Raw genomic sequence first — 21674 nt, 5'->3', positions numbered from 1 at the left:
TGTACTGCATTTTATTGCACTTTGCAGATATTACAATTTTTACAAACTAAAGTTTTGTGGCAACCCTGTTTCAAGCAAGTCTATGAGCTCCATTTTTCAACTACATGTGCTCAATTCATGTTTCTGTGTTACATTTTGTTAATTATTGCCACGTCTTTAAACATTTGCATTATTATAATATCTATTATGTTGCTCTGGGATCCATGATGTTTGATGTTACTACTGTAATTGTTTTGGGGTCCTGCAAACTGCAACCATAGAAGATGACAAACTTAATCAATAAATATGTCCTGACTACTTCACTGACCAGCCATCCTCTATTTCTCTCCCTTACTGTAGGCCTCCCTATTCCCTGAGACACATCAAAGTTGAAATTCCACCCATTAATAATCCTACAGTGGTCTCTAAGTGTTCAAGTAAAAGAAAGTCATATTTATCCCACTTGAAATCAAAAGGTAAAAATGATAAAGCTTAATGAGGAAGGCATGTTGAAAGCTGAAATAGGTTGAAAGCTAGACCTCTTGTGCCAAACAGTTAGCCAAGTTGTTAATGCAAATGAAAAGTTCTTGAAGAAAATGAAAAGTGCTACTCCAGTGAACACATAAATGGTAAGAAACCAAAACAGACTTATTGCTGATACGGAGAAAATTTTAGTGGTCTGGAGAGAAGATCAAACCATCCACAATATTCCCTTTAAGTCAAAGCCTAATCCAGTGTAAAACCCTAGCTCCTTTCAACTCTACAAAGTCTGAAAGAAGGGAGGAAGCTGCAAAAGAAAAGGTTGAAGGTAGAAGAGGTTGGTTCATGAGGTTTACAGAAAGAAGCCATCTTCATAACATAAAAGTGCAAAGTAAAACAGCACAACACTTGAAGTGCAAGTGATGACGTAAAAGCTGCAGCAAGTTATTCAGAAGATCTAGCTAAGATAATTGATGAAGGTGGCTACACTAAACCACAGAACTTTAACTTACACTAAATTATCTTCTAGTGGAAAAAGATGCCATCTAGGACTCTCATAGCTAGAGAGGAGAAGTCAATGCTTGGCCTCAAAGCTCCAAAGAACAAGCTGAGTCTCTTGTTAGAGGCTAGTGCAGCTGGTGACTTTAAGCTGAAGCCAGTGCTCATTACCATTCTGAAAATCCTAGGGCCCTTAAGAATGGTGCTAAATTGACTCTGCCTGTGCTATGTAAATGGAACAGCAAAGCCTGTGTGATAGCACATGTGTTTATAGAATGCTTTACTGGACATTTTAAGCCTTCTGTTGAGTTCTAGTGCTAAAAAAAGATCCCTTTCAAAGTATTACTGCTCACTGATAATGCATCTGGTCACCCAAGAGCTCTGATGGACACGTACATGGAGATTAATGTTGTTTTCAGGACTGCTAACAAAGCATCCATTCTGCAGCCTATGAATCAAGGAATAATTTTGATTTTCAAATCATATTATTTAAGAAATACTTTTTATAAGTCTCTTGCTGCCTTGGATAATAATTCCTTTGATGGATCTGGGCAAAGTAAACTGAAAAGCTTTAAGGTAAGAGTCACCATTCTAAATGTTGCTAAGAACATTCGTGATTCATGAGAGGAGGTCAAAACATCAACATTAAGAGGAGTTAGGAAGAAGTTGATTCCAACCCTCATGGATGACTTTGAGAGGTTCAAGACTTCAGTGGAGGAAGTAACAGAAGATGTGGTGGAAATAGCAGGGGAACTAGAGATGGAGTGTGAAGATGGAATAGAATTGCTGCAACCTCATAATCAAACTTGAATGGATGAGGAGTTGCTGCTTATGGATGGATGGAGAACGTAGTCTCTTGAGATAAAATCTCCTCCCTGTTGTGAACATTGTTGAAATACTAACAAATGATTTAAGATATTCCATAAACTTATAAACTTATTTGATAAAGCAGTGGCAGAGTTTGAGAGGATTGACTTCAATTTTGAAAGAAGTTCTACTGTGAGTAAAATGCTATCAAATGACACCACGTGCTATACAGAAATCTTTCATGGAAGAGTCAATCAATGCAGCAGACGTCCTTGTTATCTTATTTTCAGAAATTGCCACAGGTACCTCAACTTTCAGCAACCACCACCCTGATCTGTCTGCAGCCATCAACGTCAAGGAAAGACCCTATACCAGCAAAAAGTTTACAACTCTCTAAAGGATCGAATGATCATGAACACTTTTTAGCAATAAAGTATTTTTAAATTATAAGCACATTGTTTCTTTGACTTAGTGCTATTGCACACTTAATAGACTACAATACAGCATAAACACAGCTTTTATATTCACTAGGAAACCAAAAAATTTGTGTGACTCATTGTGATATGCACTTTGTGGTGGGGTTCTGGAACCAAACCTGAAATATCTCTGAGGTATGCCTGTATTTGTTTTCCCCTGCTGTACAAAAGTACAAAACTGTGTTTAAGTAGCACGTTTAATTCTTGATGCCATTATTACCACATAGCATCTTTATATTGTTATACAAAATACCTCGCCCTGAGGGCTTCTCAAGGCTGTGCTTAGTGTTAACTGGAAGCCAATGCTAATACTGAAAAGAAAAGGGGCGATGGATTTGGGATCAAGGTCTAGATAGGCTTCCCAGGATTTCAGAAAAAAAATTTAGAACAGGAAAGAGCATCTTGAAGATACACCATAAAAAGATGGTATTTTTGAGTGGTATAGTCAGTTTCTAATTTAAGAGTAATTTCTCTCTCACATGTGTTAAAGTGTAAAAAAAAATCTAATAAGATTTAACACTTCAAAGTCATTAACTAATTAACTAATGAATCCACACAACAGCTCTATGAGGTTTGTGTTAAATATCTACCACTTCACAGATCTGTGTCATTTAGAAACTCTTCTAGCTTTTCTCGTCTCTGCTCTTTTCCAAGTCTTTAAAAAGAATGAATTATTTTCATGTCTTCAGTGAAGGACATGTATCGAATCTGTCTCTTGAGAAAATTCAATGCTTTGTGAAGTAAATTTCCAAAACCAGTCAAATAACTCAGTGATTTTCCTACTAATATGACTCCAAATTTCTGATATCCTTTGCCTTCTATTTTATTTTGTTTGCCCTGAGAAGAGAGAAAAATCAACATATGTGCCTGCACATAATAGATGCTCAATAAATGCCCATTGGAATTCTTCCTTTGTAACTCTTTGAATAATTTGCTTTTGCTTAATTTAGCCATCATTTCACAGACTGTATTGGAAGTTTTAAAAACATAAATGTTGATATTGTGTTTTCTTCCTTCAAATGCCTAAATTATTTCACACTAGAAATGTATTAGTTACTAAGTTATCAGGCCATTTTAGTTTACTGTAATAACATTAGCATGCTCTCTTGAGTGCTGAGTATGGGAAGGTGTGATATGTCCATGTTTGGGATAGAGAAAGGAAAGAGAGAATGAGAAAGTGAAGAGGGAGAAAAAAGGGAAAGAGAGACACACCTGCACACACACGGACACATACACACACACACACACACACAGAAAGACAGACATTATTTGTAGGATAATGCAACCAATTCCTCAAGTAATGTTTATGAAATAGAAATGATGTTAAATTACTAGAAAAAACACAATACTAACAACAGCATTTTTCTGTTGTGTTGCTGAACAACATTGTTACAGAGGAATACTTAATACAGCAAGTCCCTTAAAGGATATTAATAGAGGGCTTTCAAATTGCTGGTAGATCCTTTTCAGATTTGATTTAATAGTGATTGGTAAGCGTCAAGGACATTTAATCATTTTTGATGTATTGCAAACTTGGCAATTTATGTGTTTAATGTGAGAATGTCCACTTCACCACTTGAATCAACTTGCTGCATTGTGAAAATACCTAGCAAACGACAGGAGAAAACTAACTTTTATTGAGCATCTGCTGTGCCTGCAAACATATCTTATCTCAGTTTATCCTCAAAATTGTGCTGGGACATGAAGTATTGTTCCCATTTTACAGATGAGGAAACTGATGCCATGCCGTGCTACCAGGCTAACCACAACTGCACCCCAGGTTTATTTAACTTCGGGTCTAGTCGATTCAAAGTCTTCTGTCTCCCTCCTATACCATGAAATGAAAGTAAACAGACTTAATTTGAATACCTTTAAAACTCTGACGGTGCATCTATCTTAAAGTGGTTTTTCAGGTATTCATATGTATATGCTGATGTACTGATATAATAAGAAACTTGGATATAAGAACCTCTTTTGTCATTTTTTGCTTTTGTCTTCTAAAATGTCATTTGTGTGCTCCCTCTTTCAGCCACACTCAGCTCAGGCAGCTTGAATTCTGGCTGGCACGGGCAGTGCGGTCAAGGCTGCAGCTGTTAGCATCCCCTCCTCCCATGCTCATCATGAGTTCTGCAAATGAGCCCTGCAGACTGATATTGCATTCTGCAGTTTATTTGACAAATAGCTTTTGTGGCCTTTGATTTTTTTCAGATCACTTATAAATTCTAGCAACAGACAGGTTGTTTGTCAGATTCAAATTCCATACATTTGAAAGGAAAGAGGTGAAGATTCCTGCGTTCAAAGTGGACTCTAACCTTAAGATTTATTTGTAAATTTTTCTTAAAACTACCTTGAGAGGAACCCAAGATATTCTCCTGGCAGTGCCTAGTTGCAAATTATTTCTATCCTCATGTCATAAATCTTGATAATATGTCTTTTAAAATGCACTCGAGAAATGTATTTTGTGTTTTTAGTGCTGGATTTTAGTGAGTCAAATTGTGTTCAGGCAGTATGTTTGCCTCTTCACGTTCTGTGTGACACTGGAGTAAAATGGAGACTTGGGTCATTCAGCTGCAGGCTCTAAGAAAGTCTGTTGTAACTGTGCATTTTAATTAACCGACTCAGCTGAGGAAATATTGTCTCTCTACTGTGGTGTAGCTGTCTGCCTTGTAAAGTACCTCCCTGGATAAACAGAGGACTTTTATTTCTTAAACTGCCTTTCCCCCCATCGTCTTTAAGAGTATGTTGGGCTTTCTCTTTTTTATTAAATTACAGGTGGAGAAGGTTTAATTAACTCTAAAATGATTCTTCAGCAAACTTAGTTGCATTTTTTTACAACACTTTGAGCTATGATCTAGTTACTGCAGGCTGCATACTGTTATTGGAGCACACAGAAACATTTAGAAACCTAAATCTGTTTTGTCATATTACCAGAGATGGCATCTGAGCTTGGGTACAGTTGAAATACAAATTGAAGATCAGATAGGTTTTTTTTTTTGTTTTGTTTTTTGTTTTGTTTTGTTTTGTTTTTTTTAACCAATTAGTGTGCCACTGTGAACTGAGCTAACAAAATGGGAATAATTTAACCATTGATTACTTTTGTACAACACACTGCTGGATCTTAAAACTGAATTGAATATGAGGAGATAGTCATAGTTCAAGGAGTTATATGCAAATTTGACCTCTGGAAATATAATTTGTGGGTCTCATATTTAAAGTTGCTGAATACATTTTGTCAGAAACTTCTTGCTTCTGTGATTAGTTATAGATTAGTTAACCACTGGGTTAACTAATTCTTTTTTTATTCTTTTATTCAGTCATCATGAGACACTCTATACTATATATATGTGTGTGTGTGTATATATATATATATATATTTTTTAAGAGACATGATCTTGCTCTGTTGCTCAGGCTGGAGTGCAGTGGTGCAATCATAGCTCACTGTTATCTTCCCTGGGCTTAAGCAATCCTCCCACCTCATCTTCCAAGCATGTGCTATTACACCCAGGTTTTCATTTTTTTGTAGAGATTAGGCCTTGCTATGTTTCCAGACTGGTCTTGAGAGCTCAAGTGATCCTTCTTGCCTTGGTCTCCCAAAGTGCTGGGACTATAGGCATGAGCCACCCACCACACCCAGCCTATGTGGAATTTTTGAATCTAAAGTAGATTAATGAAAATTACAGAAGAATGGTTTTCCATCTTTTCAAACTATGTGCTATGGAGTCCAGGATTCTCTACCTAAGTTGGACCAAGCAGATTCCAGTACTGAAAGCAAAAACAAATACAAAACCTAACTACCTATTTTAGTTGTTCCTCTTTAAAAAGAATGAGAACAAAGAAGAATTGAAACAAAATTAAGTAACCACTGGGCATATCTTAAGCAAGAGGGATGGATATAGGGGTAAGAAATGATGCAGTGACCACAATGAAACCATAGAATGGATAACAAAGAGAGAACCTGAGGATTGCAGTTCTTGTAAGATTGTTACAACTACAATGAAATTCATTTGGAATTTCAAATAGAAGGTAAAAAAATGGACTGCAACGTTCTCAAAAGTCCTTATAACTACAAGTTTTTATAACTAAAGAGAAGTTTTATTTCAATTTGCTTATTACATATGTTCCAAAAAGGAATCCACTCTGTGGATGACAAAGGTTACTGTGGTCCAGAGGCTGACAAATACTTCATATGAAAAGGGATATGGATGGTCTATAAGTCTGTCCTACCTTACAAATCCTAATTAAAATGCAACTTAAAATATATTATGGAGGAGGTCATTTTTATTTCTAAAATTAAACTATAATTTACAAAATTATAGTTCTTCATTTATAGGCCCAAACAAGAGTTGAATACAAATAGAATTTTTCCTTCTTTTACATTAAATTATAGACAGTGTCATTTTAATTATTGCTTTCATGAGAGATAAAACTATTAGTATTTTCCTTTTAACTCAGTCTGAAGGTATATATCCAAGTTGTATAGATTGACTTATAAATAAAAGTTGGATAGAAAGAAAAATTGAAAGAAATTTTAAGTGGAGATGAGAAAGAAAAAAGAAATTTAGTGCAAAGGAGTAAAGGAATGAACAGGAGGGAGGAAAGGAGAAACTCAGAAAAGGGAAGATGCTTCAGTTCTGCATGATCTAATATGCCTTCTGCATGATCAGTGTTTAGGAGGTAAAAAAGATGAACATTACTACTTGTCAGCTTCTGAGTGTTGGAGGCCTCCAGTAAAGTAGTTACTTTGGAAATGTGTAAAATCAGAGGACAAAGACCTAGTGTCTGTCATAGTGTAGGGTGTTCCCTTGGTGTGGATAAGAGAGGAGAGGCCTCAGAATGCGTCTAAAGCCGAATCCTTGCAAACCTGGGATTGAGATAAGGAGACCTCCAAGCTAAAGAGCAAAGGACCTTTCTCAGGAGGAGGTGGACAGGGAGAGATCACAAATGTATGGCTTTTAAACAAACGTTGACTACCCAGCCACTACAAAAATGAAGGTGTATTCACAGCTAGATTTAAATATTATTTCTTTGTCTCAATTTTTGTTAGCTCTTATTCCCTTTAACATATCCCTCCAAATGTTCATAGCTTTGGTAACTGTCACAGGAACAAAAAGGTTGGTAGAGTATTCACAACACGCAAGCAATTTAAATCAGAACATGATCCTTTAAAATCGTATTTTCCTAAGAATACAATTAACCTTTGAACAATATGGGTTTGAGCTGCATGAGTCTACTTACACGCGGATTATCTTCCAACTCTGCCGCACTGAGACAGCAAGACCAACCCCTTCTCAATCTCCTCCCCCTCAGCCTACTCAACATGAAGATGCCAAGGATGAAGACCTTTAGGATTATCCATTTCGCTTAATGAATAATAAATATATTTTCTTTTCCTTATGATTTTCTTAATAATATTTTCATTTTTCTAGCTTACCTTATAAAATACAGAATAAGATACATATAACATATAAAATATGGGTTAACTGACTTTATATTATCAGTAAGGCTTCTAGTCAACAATATGTTATTAGTAGTTCTGGGGGAGTAAAATATTACATATGGATTTTTGACTGTATGGGAGGGTTTGTTCCCTTAACCCTCACATTGTTTAGTGATCACCTATAATTTTTGAAGCCCATTCAATGGTAAATGAGAAGAGTGTATATAGTGAAAAAGTGCATATTAAATTAAAACTTTAAAAAGCTTATATTGACTACGTAAGGAAATATGAGGTTGATACAATTCAGTTTCCATAGAGTTGAAATATTTACTATCGATTATTTGCAACAATAACTTTATAATAATGACCAGAAAATCAATTCAACAACATCTGTCATGCATAAAAGACTGTATCAATCACCACTGGAAGAAGAAAGAAAAGAAGAGATTATCCATTTCCTCAAAATGTGATGCAAACCCATTAATAACTCTAACATAAGGTAGACTGTGATGCAGTCTCTGGGAGAGGTAAAAAAAAAAAAAAAAAAAAAAAAAACCAGAAAAGAGGGAAGGACAAGATAAGATTAATAAGACATCTGGGGTGAGTAGAATTTGATCTATTCTGGAAAGGCTCAGAAATTGACAGGAGGACTTGGGAGGGAGGAAAGGCATTTCTCACAAAGGAAATTGCTTGATCTAAAGCACAGAGATAGGGAAGCATGGGCTACTTTGAGAACCTGCCAGTGGCAGAGCATGGGAAAGGGTAGAACAATAAAGGTGGATGTAGCTGGGCTTTGTTGGGAGGCTGAGGACATTGGTTTTATGTACCACCATCACTCTTCAGTATTAACTACATGCCCAGATGCCCTTGAGCTTATGGAAATTTAGATTCTATTTCCTGAAAGTCCACCAGGAGTCTGTTATTCAAAATAAAAGTAGGTAGTGTAATACGACTATTAAAGCACATTGTGATACTGAGATTTTTAGCAGTTGGAGCTAATGAAGGGAAGGAGAAAGTATTATGTGCCAATTTTCATATTAAATGTTTTTATCTACATCATCTCATTGAATCTTCATAAGATCTTTGTATTATATATGAAATGTACGTGGAAAAATATTTAACAAATGCTGATTCTTTGCTTTTTGTAAACAATCACATGATAACTACATTTTTACACATTTTTATTAGGATGATGATGTTGAGACTCAAGGTTTCAGTTATTAAAATCCCAGAAACAGAATTCAAACTAGTTCTTCCTCGATCCATAGTCCAAGTTCTTTCTAGTATACAATGTTGTCTCTCCGTGAAAAAAATCTGAGGAGAAAGACTTTGTATAATGGCAATTCACTGAAAAAAAAATTATCAAATACAGTTTACTGAATGAAACATGGATTATTTACCCTGCTTTGGCTCCTTTGGAAAGGCCCAAACTCATGTTTGAGAAAAATACCGAGGAATCTATACAGGATGATTTCAGAGCGCTTTGCAAAAGTCTTTGCCTCCAGAAGCACTTTCCCCAACCCTGCTGGCTATGCCTGCTCTTAATATATAACTTCCTTACCTTTGGCTGAAGGCTTTTATCTCTATTTAAAGGTGAGTGCCCTTGGAAGGGACAGTAATCCTGCTCTCGCTCTGGGAGCAGACATTTGATAAGGCATAAGAAACTAAGAAAGCTCTGGGCACCACTGGATGGAGGAATTTCAGTATGGATACTACTTCTAAATCGAGAAAATACATGGACATGGGAGGCTGAGAAGACACAAGGCAGACATCTCAGACTTGACTAGATTGCACTGTACAGTTAAATATAGTCCATCTGTCCGACGACTCTAACCATGAAACTGACCCTGTGACTTTCTGACAGGATCAACATTTGATTGGGAATTCTAGAAAAACAGGCAAGGCAGTGCACTCAAAAAAATTGAGAAAAGATCTGCAGGCAGAAAACAACACAAAAACAAAACAAAACAACAACAAATAAAAAACAAAGCACCAGGAAAACCTATTAGAAATGGCAAAATAGAAGGAACATCAGGCTTAAATTTAAGAATGTGATGGCAAACTTGGAGGAGGGTAAATTAGCTTTCAAGAAAGTGAATTACAGGATCGTCATCATTTGGGTTTTATTTTATTTTTTGTCTTAACATTAAGAAATGTATAATGTGAGCTTTTGGCTATTTTGAAATTTACCTTGACTTTCTCTTTTCATCTATATCTAGCTTAATGCTCTTGCATTTTAGTGTAAACTAATAAAGACCCCACACATCTCTGTGTGTTAGACCATAAAAGTGACCAGAGTAGAGTCCATAAAAATATATGTAGATTTTTACATTTTATTACTTAGTCCTCCCTGTAAAAGTCCAAAAGACTAAACACCTGCTGCTTTTTAATTAATGACATGAAATGGGCTGGAGTGGGTGCCACAGGCTGGAAGGAACACTATACTTGCAGATTCGACTTTAACTAGCAGAGGGATGTTCTAATGGTAAATCATTGGAAATTATTTCCTAAAGGGATCTGGAAATGTATGATTTGGCTTTGAGAAGCCTTCGTGGGTGGGGTATTAATTATTTTAGGGCAGTCCTGTAAAGAAGTGAAAATGTATAGGATTAATGAGTGAAACTTATAGGAAGACAGACTCAATATAAAGGGCTCTGTTCTTATATTTTAAGGAAAACTATCTGAGTTTACTAAAGGCATAAAAGGCATTTTATCAAATCATTAGATAATATATACAAATTCCTGGTACATAATAAGGACTCAATTATACCCAAATATATTCACCTTATAGGAAAAGTATTCACCTAATGGGAAAAACATGTTTTTTCTAGGCATGTAAAACATGTCTACCTTGGTGGAAATACAAATACTTATGTAATATTTTCTCTGCCATATTAGAAAATCTTTAAATATTCCATTTTAATAATAATTCAGTGATGTTACCTAACCCTCTATTGGAGGCAGTACACAAACCAACTATTTATACCTTTCATGTTAAAATTTTGTATACATTGGGCAAAATTCCTTTCATAAATTGACAAGTACATGCCAACACTAATCTCAAAGTCCTTAGTTTTAAACTTCTTGGAGAGTTTTCAACTATGGTAAACTTCCTAGAGTTTTCACTGTTATAACTATTTTCACTGTTGTAACTCAGAGAGTTTTCACTGTTGTAATCTTATCACATGTTTGTCAGAATTTTAAAAGCTACTCTACTTCTTCAATATCAACATGATGCATTCTACAAGTTTCCTTTAAAGCTCTTATGAGATTCTGGTTGAACGCATCAAAGATTAATGAGGGAACTTATAGGAAGACAGTCAATATAAGGGCTATGTTGGTAAGCATATTCTTTCTTTTAGAAAGTACATAGATCTATATTCATGACAACACTTTCTTAGCTACATGAGGACCACCCAGTTGAACCTATGAACACCACTCAATGTAGCGTAGCCTCATGATACTGTAGCTTCACTGTCTGATGGCATTTTCTTTCTACTCCCACTTCATTAATAAGCTTTAGCACCAAGAATGCTGAATAAGGATTTACATTTAATTGAAGCCATTTCCTCCTTACCGACAAAATGTATTTTCCACCCTGCATAGATGTAATTGATATGATGAAATGTCAACAAAATTGCCTTTGCTAAATGTAGTATTTACCTTACTATTTTATATGCCAGACCATAAAACTATATTTTACTCTTGTGAAGACAAAATACTGATTATTGAAAAGAGTGTTTCTGATTGGTGAAATACAGTTGAGTACTCCCATACATAAAGTCCTATACTTTGTTTTCTAGGAGTTAGCTAATTAAGAGGAAAACAGTAAGCTTTAATAATTTGTAAGACTGTAATTCAACTATAGATCCTATTTCTTCAATTGAAAATCAGAATATACTGTGGAGGTGTTTTATAGATTGTAGAGGAAAGAGAAGTGTCAGCCAGCTTTAAATTTGTTTTGTGTCCTAATATTTAATGCAAGTGTGTAACTTTTCTTTTGGAGATAATGCTGCCCATTTGAGCAGAATGACTGAATTGTGTTGGTTTATAAAGGTAGACATTTTTTGGTTATATAGGAAGTAGAGACTCTCCTTTCAAATAAGGAGAACAACAATTTAAGAGTGGGAGAAAGGAATAAAGGAGAATCCTGCTTGGGAGAAGTGGGGGCCCTTAAAAATAAAAAGAAAACACGGAGAATTGTTAATAAAGTTGTTAATTATCATAACAACATTTGCTGGAAATGATAAGATAGAAGCTCTTTTTTTCTTTTTTTCCCCCAATAAAATGGATTATTGTTGCTTATGGAAGTTCTGTTATTAGAAAGTATAATTGTAAAATACATTGTATTCGCTTAGTCTTATACCATGTCTCACATATTCCTGTTCTGTGTTTCTGGAATTTTCGTCACATGTTCAGGAGCCCTAACTCAAGAGCATCCATTCAGGATGCTCTTCAGGACCCTATGAAGTTAAAATGGCGTAAAATTCACAACTGCTTCCCCACCTGAAAAACCATCATCCTCTCTCTGATCTTTAGCTATGCCATAGGAACTCAGTGGTCAAAGAGGAACAGTCTGTGTGTTGTTAAATTCCAAAAATTTTGAGAATACACCTGCTACTTCATATTGGTAAGAGCAGCTACATCCAGCAGAGGAAGCTTTTGATCATTCTTTGATGAATTGATGATGTAATTTTGCACAAGCAATGACGTATAAAAGAATGTCCCTGTACATTTATGCCCCTTTTTATCCAGTGATTTTTCAATAATTATAATTGATAAAGTCAATAGTAATTTCTATACTAAGAGGAGATCTTGGGCACAGTCTTCCACTGGAGTGCCCAGGGAAGAAACATCAGAGCAGATATCATGTGACCGATACCTGGAATGCGTGCTAATCCTACAGTAACATGTTATATGCAATTACTTTTTGCTCCATAATGATGTCATGTTGCCATATAAACATTGTATTGATCCAGTGTAAAGTCAACAGGGAATGAACACAATGATACTAGAAAGGGAGTGGACAGGTTAACGTCCTGATTGAAAGCCCTTGCTATAGTTAACTGATTTGAAATACAACTAGAATTTTTAATGGGTTTGATTAGTATTTGTTTTAGTGTTCCCTGGTCAGTGTCTTTATGTCTGTTGTACATTGTGACAATCAGTGTAAAAATCATAGACTTACATAACATGAGGTGAAAGAAGCTGTGTCTATGTGAAAACAGAAAGTCACAGACAAAGTTCTAGACTTGTAATGATGTAAAATGGGCTTGGGGTTCTGTAACATGGAGGTTACTGATTTCTTTTTGGCTCATGCCAAACATAGAACAACGAACCCCACTCAGTATCTCACCAAGTGCTTTTTGAAAAGAAGAGGTAGTTGCCATTTTAGAGTTTACAAAGTACTTTTCACATTTCGTCCTCCTCATAACCATGAGCAGTCAATAGTACACATCTGTTTTACATATGAGAAACTTCAAGTTCAGAAAAGCCAGGAAATTTACCTGCGATGTGTTGATTAGCAAGTGTCAAAGGAACTTGAATTTAGGTCTTAATTTCTAAGGCCCATATTCTACCATGCCTGGCTGTCATATTTTCCTCAAATGAAAAAGAATAATAAATTATTGTTATTTAGATTTCCTTGGTCATATTTTATTATATTCTAGCCAACTACCCAAAATCATCACCAACTTTTGGAGGCTAAAAGAATTTGGGTCCAATTCTGTAGGCTATTATGATTAGGAAAGCAGTCACTTTCACCTGTGTATTATTATCGTTTCTTTAATTCATTTTCAATTAGAGTTGTTTGATACAAGCTATTTAATATCCATCCATTTTATTTCACTTAAAACTTACGTCATTCAAATTTATCCAAATATTCTTTTGTGCTCATTGTTTCCCAAAACTGCCTCTGATTTTTAGCATAGGGAGCTAGGAGAATACAAGAATAGCAAAACTCCATGGATTTGCTACAGATCTGGATTCTAATGACAATCCAGAGCAAAAAGGAATAGATGAAGCAACAGCTTCTGAATTTTTTATTTCTCATGGCTCGATTCTTACTTGCCATGTCTGGAACTCACTTTGTCTCAGGCTTCATGACCTGATGCTTGTTTCTGATGCAGTTTAATCCACACTTTAAATGATTTGAGTTCTCATTTTGGTAAATGTCAAGGGAAGAAAAGATATTTCATGCACCTACAGCATCCTAAAACCTCTTGCCAAATCCATGAATCTGACTCTGCATTATCCTTCCCCAGAAGGAGAGCATAATTTCATTATCCATGAATCATCACCTCTTAGACTGTAACATCATTGTCAGAGAGCCTAATAGAACCAGTGTTCAGCTAACTGAAAAGGAGGAGGGAGGGAGAAAGCGCTGGGGCAAAGCACAGGTCACTGGCACAATCAGCAAACTGAGAGTTCTAAAGCCGGAAGGGGAGGCCCCCTCCCTTGACACCTTTGACATATCTACTGACCGGTAAATAACTAATGCCGACTCTTGATTTAATATTAAAATTTGTTTTTCCTACCTAAGTTATATGTATCTTGCTGATGAAAAATATTAACCCCTTTAATAAAAATGTCAAAATGTTTACCCAGCATTGATGAGTATAAGCACTTTAAAATATTTCTTATCTATTCTTATTGCATTATTACTCACTTTTCATCTTTGGACACTTATTTCTAGCCCTCAGTACCAATTCTATGGCCTCTGTTCCAGTATTACTAAAAAAGTCAAAATGAAAAGAATAACATTGAAAAATTACATTATAATTATATTTACCAGGGAAATGAATTAAATAAAATTCAAATCTGATTTACTAGTCAAAAAACATATGTTGTAAACTACGTTTACACAAGGATTCAGGATAAAAAGCTAAAATGTGTGAATAGCTGCGGTTAGTCTAACTAGCCACTAGAGGTCACTGCTGCTCCATAGAAAGACAATTTATTGCCTGTCAGGTAGCTCACTCACCAACTCAAGTAAAAAATGGTGTAAATTCTTTGAAAAGATGTAATGTCAACATCCTTGGAAAATACAAACTCATTTAAATGGAATATATCTTGCATAAGTATTGCTTACAAGACTGTGGCACTGGGACTATTAACTACATGCTGTGGTAGCACTCTCTGTACTGGGGTTAATAAAAATGGAAAGAAACCCACATGCAGTTTAGAGACTAAATTCTATTTCTTCTCTGTTTTGGTAAAGCAAAGTATTCTGTATTCTGTTGTATAGCTCAACAGGTCAGGCTTTTTTTTTTTTTTTTTTTTTTTAACTGTTGTCACCTTTGAGGGAAGTCTAATATTTTATGTAAATACGTACTAGAAACATAAATATCAATCACATTTCTCTAATCTGCATGAACTTGAAATACTTATACGAATAGATTTACAATATTTAGTCCAGAAAGTACCATGAGTTGGAGGTGAGGCAACAACTTTTGAGCAGTAAACTATTTGGCAGTTGACTTTTTTAAATTTACAGTGGTAAACTAGTTATTGTTAAATCTACAAGAATTATATATCTGTGCTCAGAAGGTACTGAGAACTACAGAAGATTCATTCTCAAAGAGTGAGGAGGAAGAAAGAACTTTTTTCCCATAATTTAATGTGCCAAATCAAAACGAGTTTTAACACCTAAGGGATTTTACTTTTGTTCTTATCTATTATTATGTTTATAAGTAAAGTTAGCCATTAAAAAGTGACCAGCTTTCAAAATATTGGCGATTCATTTAGTGTTATATTTTATATACCAAGTAGCTTTGAATTTGAGAAATGCTTGTCAATATAGCAAGCATATTTTATATATACTAGTAGCACCACAGCATCGAGAATCTGCAGTAATTCAAAAATATAAGTATACATTGCCTAAATATATTTGGTATCCATCACAAGTAAGGCAGAAGGTTAAGTAAAAAAGAATAGAAATGGGGTTCTTCACTTTAAGACTGCATTTCATTAATACAAACACTTTTGGTACAGATAAAAATGAGGCTAGCCAAAGAAAATTTCTTTTTAAGATGGAATATGTATTTACTGATGCTTTATGAAAAATGTAAAGTTACAACTTCAGTAAAAACCATCACAATAAGCTCAGTCATCCAGTGAGCTGTAAGGAAGTATCTGCATTATTAATCCATTGGAAATATGTGACTTTTTGTCATTAATACATGTACATTCAACAATTATTCATGGGTAAACATTGTAGCTACGATGTTTTTCTGAAGTGGCATCTATTGTAAGATTTAATCAATATCAAAGTAACTTGAGAAATCCACGTTAAATACTTCTTTTTCTTTATTGCTTATAAAATTATGAATTTAATAATCTGGCATCCTTAAATTTTTATTTTATGGTGACTTGCCTAGATTTTTCCTCTCGGCATATGAAAAACCCCCAATCAATGAAAACATTTAGTAAAAATAGCCATTCACTTTTTCTTTTTTGCTGCAGTGATTCTGTTTTCAGAGAAGAGGGACATGGTTAAAGATGTAAAAATTTGGCAAGCCAAATTAAATGAAACAGCCTCAATGTTGCAATTCCTGATATTTGCTTCTATAATAGAACTGTTCATTTTGGAGGATGAAGGAGAATACAGACTAAATATATCTTTCTAAAAACCTTAATTGACTATGGTTCAAGTTACTCAAATACAGAGGCTATGATATTTGTGCTGCAGTCAATAAACTTTCACCAATGACATAAAAACATGCATGCAGCTTGCAGATTGCCAACAGGGTCTGTACAGAATTGTACTGATGGATGAGTTCACAATACAGATGAACACAGGGACACTGTAATGTCAGCAATAGAAAAGCAACAGAGAACTGTCATAGTGTTGGTCTTTTTTCCTCTAAGATTTATTTTATACATTTATTAAGGTGTTATCAAAGTCATCCTTTTCAATGAGGCTATGGGTGGAAGGCATGTCTTGGAATGTGTTCTCTTTATACATCTGAAGGAAGTGTCTGTTACTAGGGGACTGGTGTGTGCAGGACATGTAATGGAACACAACAGGGCAGCCTGACAAATCCTGAACAGATCAGGACAGAGCTACTGATTCTACTAACTACATTAGGGTCTTTGAAAAAACTGGAAAGAGAAATTCTGGTAAGTTCTCAACCACATGCCTGTAGCAAGCTGCTTTCCCATTTGCAAACCTTACCTGAAAACTCGCTAACTAACATGAGGTGTCGTGGAGAAATCTGGCTTCTCAATGCTGTTTCATTTATTTTTTTGTGAAACATACAGGCTGGAAGAAATTGACAGTGAAACCTCTAGTCTGATTTTACAGAGATGGGTTTCAAAGACAAGGCTTTGAGTCGAAAACTTTACATTTTTGTCATCTCCTCACATTTTGCAGTTGTCTACTTGCAGTATTTTAACCCTTCACACTTTGTTCCTGTGCTTGCCTTACTGTAATTCAGACGCCTCTGGAAACTGCTCAGGGTGCTGCTTTAACCTAGCACCATCTTTTGATAGTTTCCTGCAATTTTCTTTTTTAAATCAGGCATTAGTTTAAAGGCTCTGCCTGTCTTTAAAATGTTCCCATAACCGAGTCATCTCCAAGAATCAGCTCAAGCTCCGAGCACCTGGAATCATTCACCTCTTTCCTTGATTTGCCAGTGAGCTGCAAACCTTCTATAACTGTAGATTTGGTCCCACCAGGAGGATAACAGCAGATGTGGGGGATTACTTTTGAAAGAAGTTTGATCTTAAAACAAATGCGACATTAATGGAATCAGTAAAGGGTCTTATACAACAGGTATTATATTAAACCGGAGTTCAAGCCTCACCTTGATTGTGGTGTTTAAATTTCAATGGGTTGATTATGTATGAGAGGAAAATGACCAGTATTATGAATGCACTAAAACGGGCAGAGAAGGACCTTGCCAGCAAAGTGAGAGGGAGAGGGACGGGGGGTGGGGGTGGGGGGCATCGCGTTCCCTTAGTAGTCACCAGAGTTCAATAAAGCACCACTTATTTCCCAGCTTTTAAGAGCTCTTTTTATCGCAATGGTTCATACCTCACACTCCCTGGAGCCCGATTTGTTATAGGTGCAGGGTCCCGTCCCATTCAGCAGCATCTCGCTGGTCTCCGTGTTGGTGGGTTTATAATCTACATAAAATTCCTGGGTGCTGGGAGTCATTTGCTTTAGGGACTGTCTTTTCTTTTTCCTGTGCCTTCGCATGAGGGAGCGCTGCTGCAGCTGCTTCATGCTCGCAGGGTACCGCTTCCATGACACGTAGATAACCAGCAGGATGACGAGCACGGACAGGAAAAGCGCTACGCTCCCCGCGATGATTTTATGGAAAGAGATGTGCTCGGCGTCAGCATCGGTCTCTGGGCCGGGCTCTGTGGCTCCCACCGTCGGGGGCAAAGGGGGTTTGCTCTCATGCTTCGGCCTGGGGAGCTTGGGCTTAAACGTCGGCTTTGGGAGAGCCCTGGCCAGATCAAACCTCTCTGTAGTACTTTTGCCACAGATGCTGTAGTTCTTCACTGCATCGATCACGTTTACTCCTTGCAGCTCTTTGGGACTGGCACAGATAATTGTATTCTCTCTTAGACCTTTAAAACTTTTCAGCCAGTTTACAAGGGAGCAAATATTTCTGCTGCATTCCCATATATTCCCAGCAAGACTGATGTCATTGAGGGATATCCAAGAATCCAAAATCTCTTGACCAATAAATGTGAGCTTGTTGGAATCCAGGTTGAGGCGCTGCAGATTTGGGACGCACTGGAAAACACTGGGTCCACTGAAAGCTTCGATCTCATTGCCTGATAAATCAAGCCTTTGTAAGGAGCTCCAAGTCCAGGACATGGTCTGTCCTATGACACTGATTTTATTCCACTGCAAGTAAAGGTTCTGAAGGCTGACCAACCTTGGAAAAAGGGCCAGGTTGAGCTTGGAAAATTGATTGTGCTCCAGGTGAAGTTCTTTGAGTCTGATCATGCCAGCAAAGACATTCCTGGCTAAACTTCGGATCCGGTTATATCCCAGGTCCAAAAGTTCCAGGTTGCGGCAGTCTTGGAATATTCGCACAGGGATGGTTCTCAGGGAGTTAGACCGTAAATGTAAACTCAGCAGCTTCCGCAAGCCCCGAAACTGTTCAGATCCCAGAGAATGCAGCTGATTATAGGACAGATCCAAGTTCCGTAAATTTGTCACAGGTCTGAAGGTATTGTTAAGAAAATAGGAGATTCTATTGGAACTAAGAATCAGCTCTTTGAGTCTGCGTATTCCATTAAAAGCATTTTCGTCAATATTGCTGATATGGTTATGGTCAAGGTATAGCCAGGTGAGCTGGTTGAGCCCTTTGAATTGATTATACTTAAGTTTTTGAAGGCTGTTATAGCGAAGGGACAAACCTAAGCAACCAGCAGATATACTTGAGGGTATCTCCTGTAATTTCTGAGATTCACAATATACCATTTTGCCTTCACACCTACAGCCCTTAGGGCATCCTCGTTCGGCAGAAGAAAGCATTGTCAGTAAGACAGTGGGGGCTATAACCAGTGCTACAGCTGATCCGCTCAGTAGCCTAATTACATTGAAACCTGGAAATAAAAACAACTTAGAAAAGTTATCCCCCCAAAAACGAATTAATCTTTAATCAAGCAAAAATAGGCATGTATTTTTCATTTTTTAAAATTTAAATCTAGATAACATTTAACATCTCATATTATCTCTTTGTAATTAAAGAGAATTGTCTTTAGTGTTTTGTTTTTTAAAACAGTTAAACAAGGAAACGTGTCCACTAAGCAAATAAATTCAGTCTTAGAGCAGAGCAAGGTAATCTCTAAAATAATTAAGGCAGAATTATTACACAGACTAGAGGTTTTTTGTTTTTTGTTTTTAAGAAGGAAAGAAGAAAAAATGACAAAACATACCCATCCTTTGTATTGTTCAAAGGTCGTCCTTAGGTCTTTTGCTTTGGCTTAGGGGCCAGTTGCATGACAGCCCCTGTCAGCTGCACTGTAGTGAGTCAGGGCTCGCTGACACCCAGGAAGAAAAATTGGACCCCTTGGGAGATGGACCGATTTTGGAACATTATTCTTTGCCAGCCACGCAGAACACTCCAAGAACAAATAAATCCCAACACCGCATTCGCAGCAAAACATCAAAATCTTCCTAGGTAATAGGATCTTCATGGATATTACGTTTTTGCATCTTTATAGTTTTTTGGGGGGCGGGGGGACGGTTAAAAAAAAACAAAAACTAGCTCCTACAATTTCTTCTTATCGAAAAACATGATGTATTCCTCCAGGCAATGTGGGGCTACCTGAGCTGCCACATCTGTATTCCATAGCGCAGCAGTTCCCGTGGTGAGCACCCAGTTCAGCCACAGAGCTGCGTTGGAGCCCAGAAGGCAGGAGAGCCCCGTACCGCGCACACGCTCAGCTCACTTCTGCAGACTGTCATTCTGAAAGCTGCTCGGACTGTTGCTTTGGTTTCACTGAATGCAGTCTTATGTAAAGCTGCCCCCAGTGGTGAAGAACATTATGGGCATGTGCAGAAATGTCTCTCTTTTATCTTGCAAATGAGCAGGCTCTCTGCTGGAAAATGAATGATTCTTTTGGGTGGCTCAGTAGGAACTGAATGGTCACCGTAATCAATAACTAGCAACATTTTCGGTGATTTCCAAGTCTTGTTTTACAATTTGGCAATGTCTTTATTGTCTGTGTCCACTTAATTGCTAACCATGTGCTGCCCAGAGTTTTTCTGGAGCTTGACATTAAGTTCACAGACTGAACGTCAATTTTTCTTAACCTCAACGCAGGCTTTAAACTGAAATTTATAAAATGAATTATTGAGCTATTCACAGAGAAGCATTAACTGCCTGCCCATTTGACCTCTTGGAGTCACAGATTATATTATGCAAGGTGTCTCAGGATGCTGGAACGCAAACATTTTGGAATAGAGGAGACGACTGATGACAAATGAATTAATGTATCCAATAGCCTTTCCAGTTTTCTCACAAAAGATATAATTGATTTTATGGCTATGGTTTGGTTTGTTGCTTGGTTGTTGTAATTTTCTTTTAATTAGAAGGGAAATAAACCATTTTTAGTGTTAGTATACGAATCAAGGGATCATTTGGTTCATACTTTATTGATGTTGCTGCTATTTATTACACTAATAATATTTATGGAGCACTTTCTAAGTGCTTTAAGTGGGCTATGTTATTTTCTCTTTAAACAATAGGATGATGTGGGTCCTATTATAACCTCTTTTTTAAAGATGAGGAAACAGACTTGGAGAGGTAACTTTCTCAAGGTCATACAGCAAGCAAGTGGTAGAGCTGAGCTTCAGAAGCAAGTCATTCTTATGCTGAACCGCTAACCACTAGATGATCCTGTCCAACAACATTGTTATCTTCATTTAAAAAAGAAGTCAATGAAAATGAAGCCGATTAAAGGATTGGGGCAAGGAAGCTGTGATCAGCAAATTCTTGCTTGTTCTATTAGAATTTTCTAAACTTCTTTTGGTCTGAGACTTCGAAAGAAGTATAAAAACTAAGGCAGGGCAGTTTAGTGATTAAGAGCCTAGATTTTGTCACCTAGATTCAAACTCCTGGCTACAATTTACCAGCTATGTAACCTTAAGCAGGTTACTTACCTTCCCTATGCCTCAGTTTTCTCATCTGCAAAATGGGCATAAAAACAAAAACTCACTTCATGTTTTGAGACATGTTTTGAGAATTAAGTCATCTTAATATCTGTATGTTACTTAGAACAGTGTGTTGCATGCAATAAGCCTGTGTAAGATATTTGAATAATATTAACTTTATGTGTACTTGCTAGGATTACGTACTGAATATTGACTACACTGACCTTCATTAACTCACAAAGAACAACTTTAGGTAGCATTTTAAAATACTGTACATGGTGGACTTCTGAGATCTACTCAGTTTTGCCTTCTTTGATGAGATAACTTCCTTTATGTTCATCATCTGAACTTTATCTTTAAAATAAATCTTGTGATT

The 21674-nt window shown here is 36.5% G+C and overlaps 2 protein-coding genes across 3 annotated transcripts in view; one reads left to right on the top strand and one right to left on the bottom strand.

The window, feature by feature from the left end:
- The window catches only part of LRRTM3 (leucine rich repeat transmembrane neuronal 3), a 173708-nt gene extending 153576 nt beyond the window's left edge, over nucleotides 1-20132 (bottom strand). The window contains exons 1-2 of the mRNA XM_023205119.2: nucleotides 19579-20132; nucleotides 17714-19245 (exon numbers count right to left, since the gene is read on the bottom strand). Of these exons, the coding sequence (XP_023060887.1) occupies nucleotides 17714-19245; nucleotides 19579-19582 (1536 nt within the window). The 5' untranslated portion in view covers nucleotides 19583-20132. The remainder of the gene's footprint in view (nucleotides 1-17713; nucleotides 19246-19578) is intronic.
- Nucleotides 1-21674, top strand: part of CTNNA3 (catenin alpha 3) — a 1813915-nt gene that overhangs the window by 775573 nt on the left and 1016668 nt on the right. The gene's annotated exons all lie outside the window — the stretch shown is intronic.

This window comes from Piliocolobus tephrosceles, chromosome 9 (assembly GCF_002776525.5).
Source record: "Piliocolobus tephrosceles isolate RC106 chromosome 9, ASM277652v3, whole genome shotgun sequence".
In the NCBI taxonomy this organism is placed as follows: Eukaryota; Metazoa; Chordata; class Mammalia; order Primates; family Cercopithecidae; genus Piliocolobus; species Piliocolobus tephrosceles.
The sequence above is the reverse complement of the archived record's forward strand: the minus strand, read 5'-3'. Positions and strand labels throughout refer to the sequence as shown.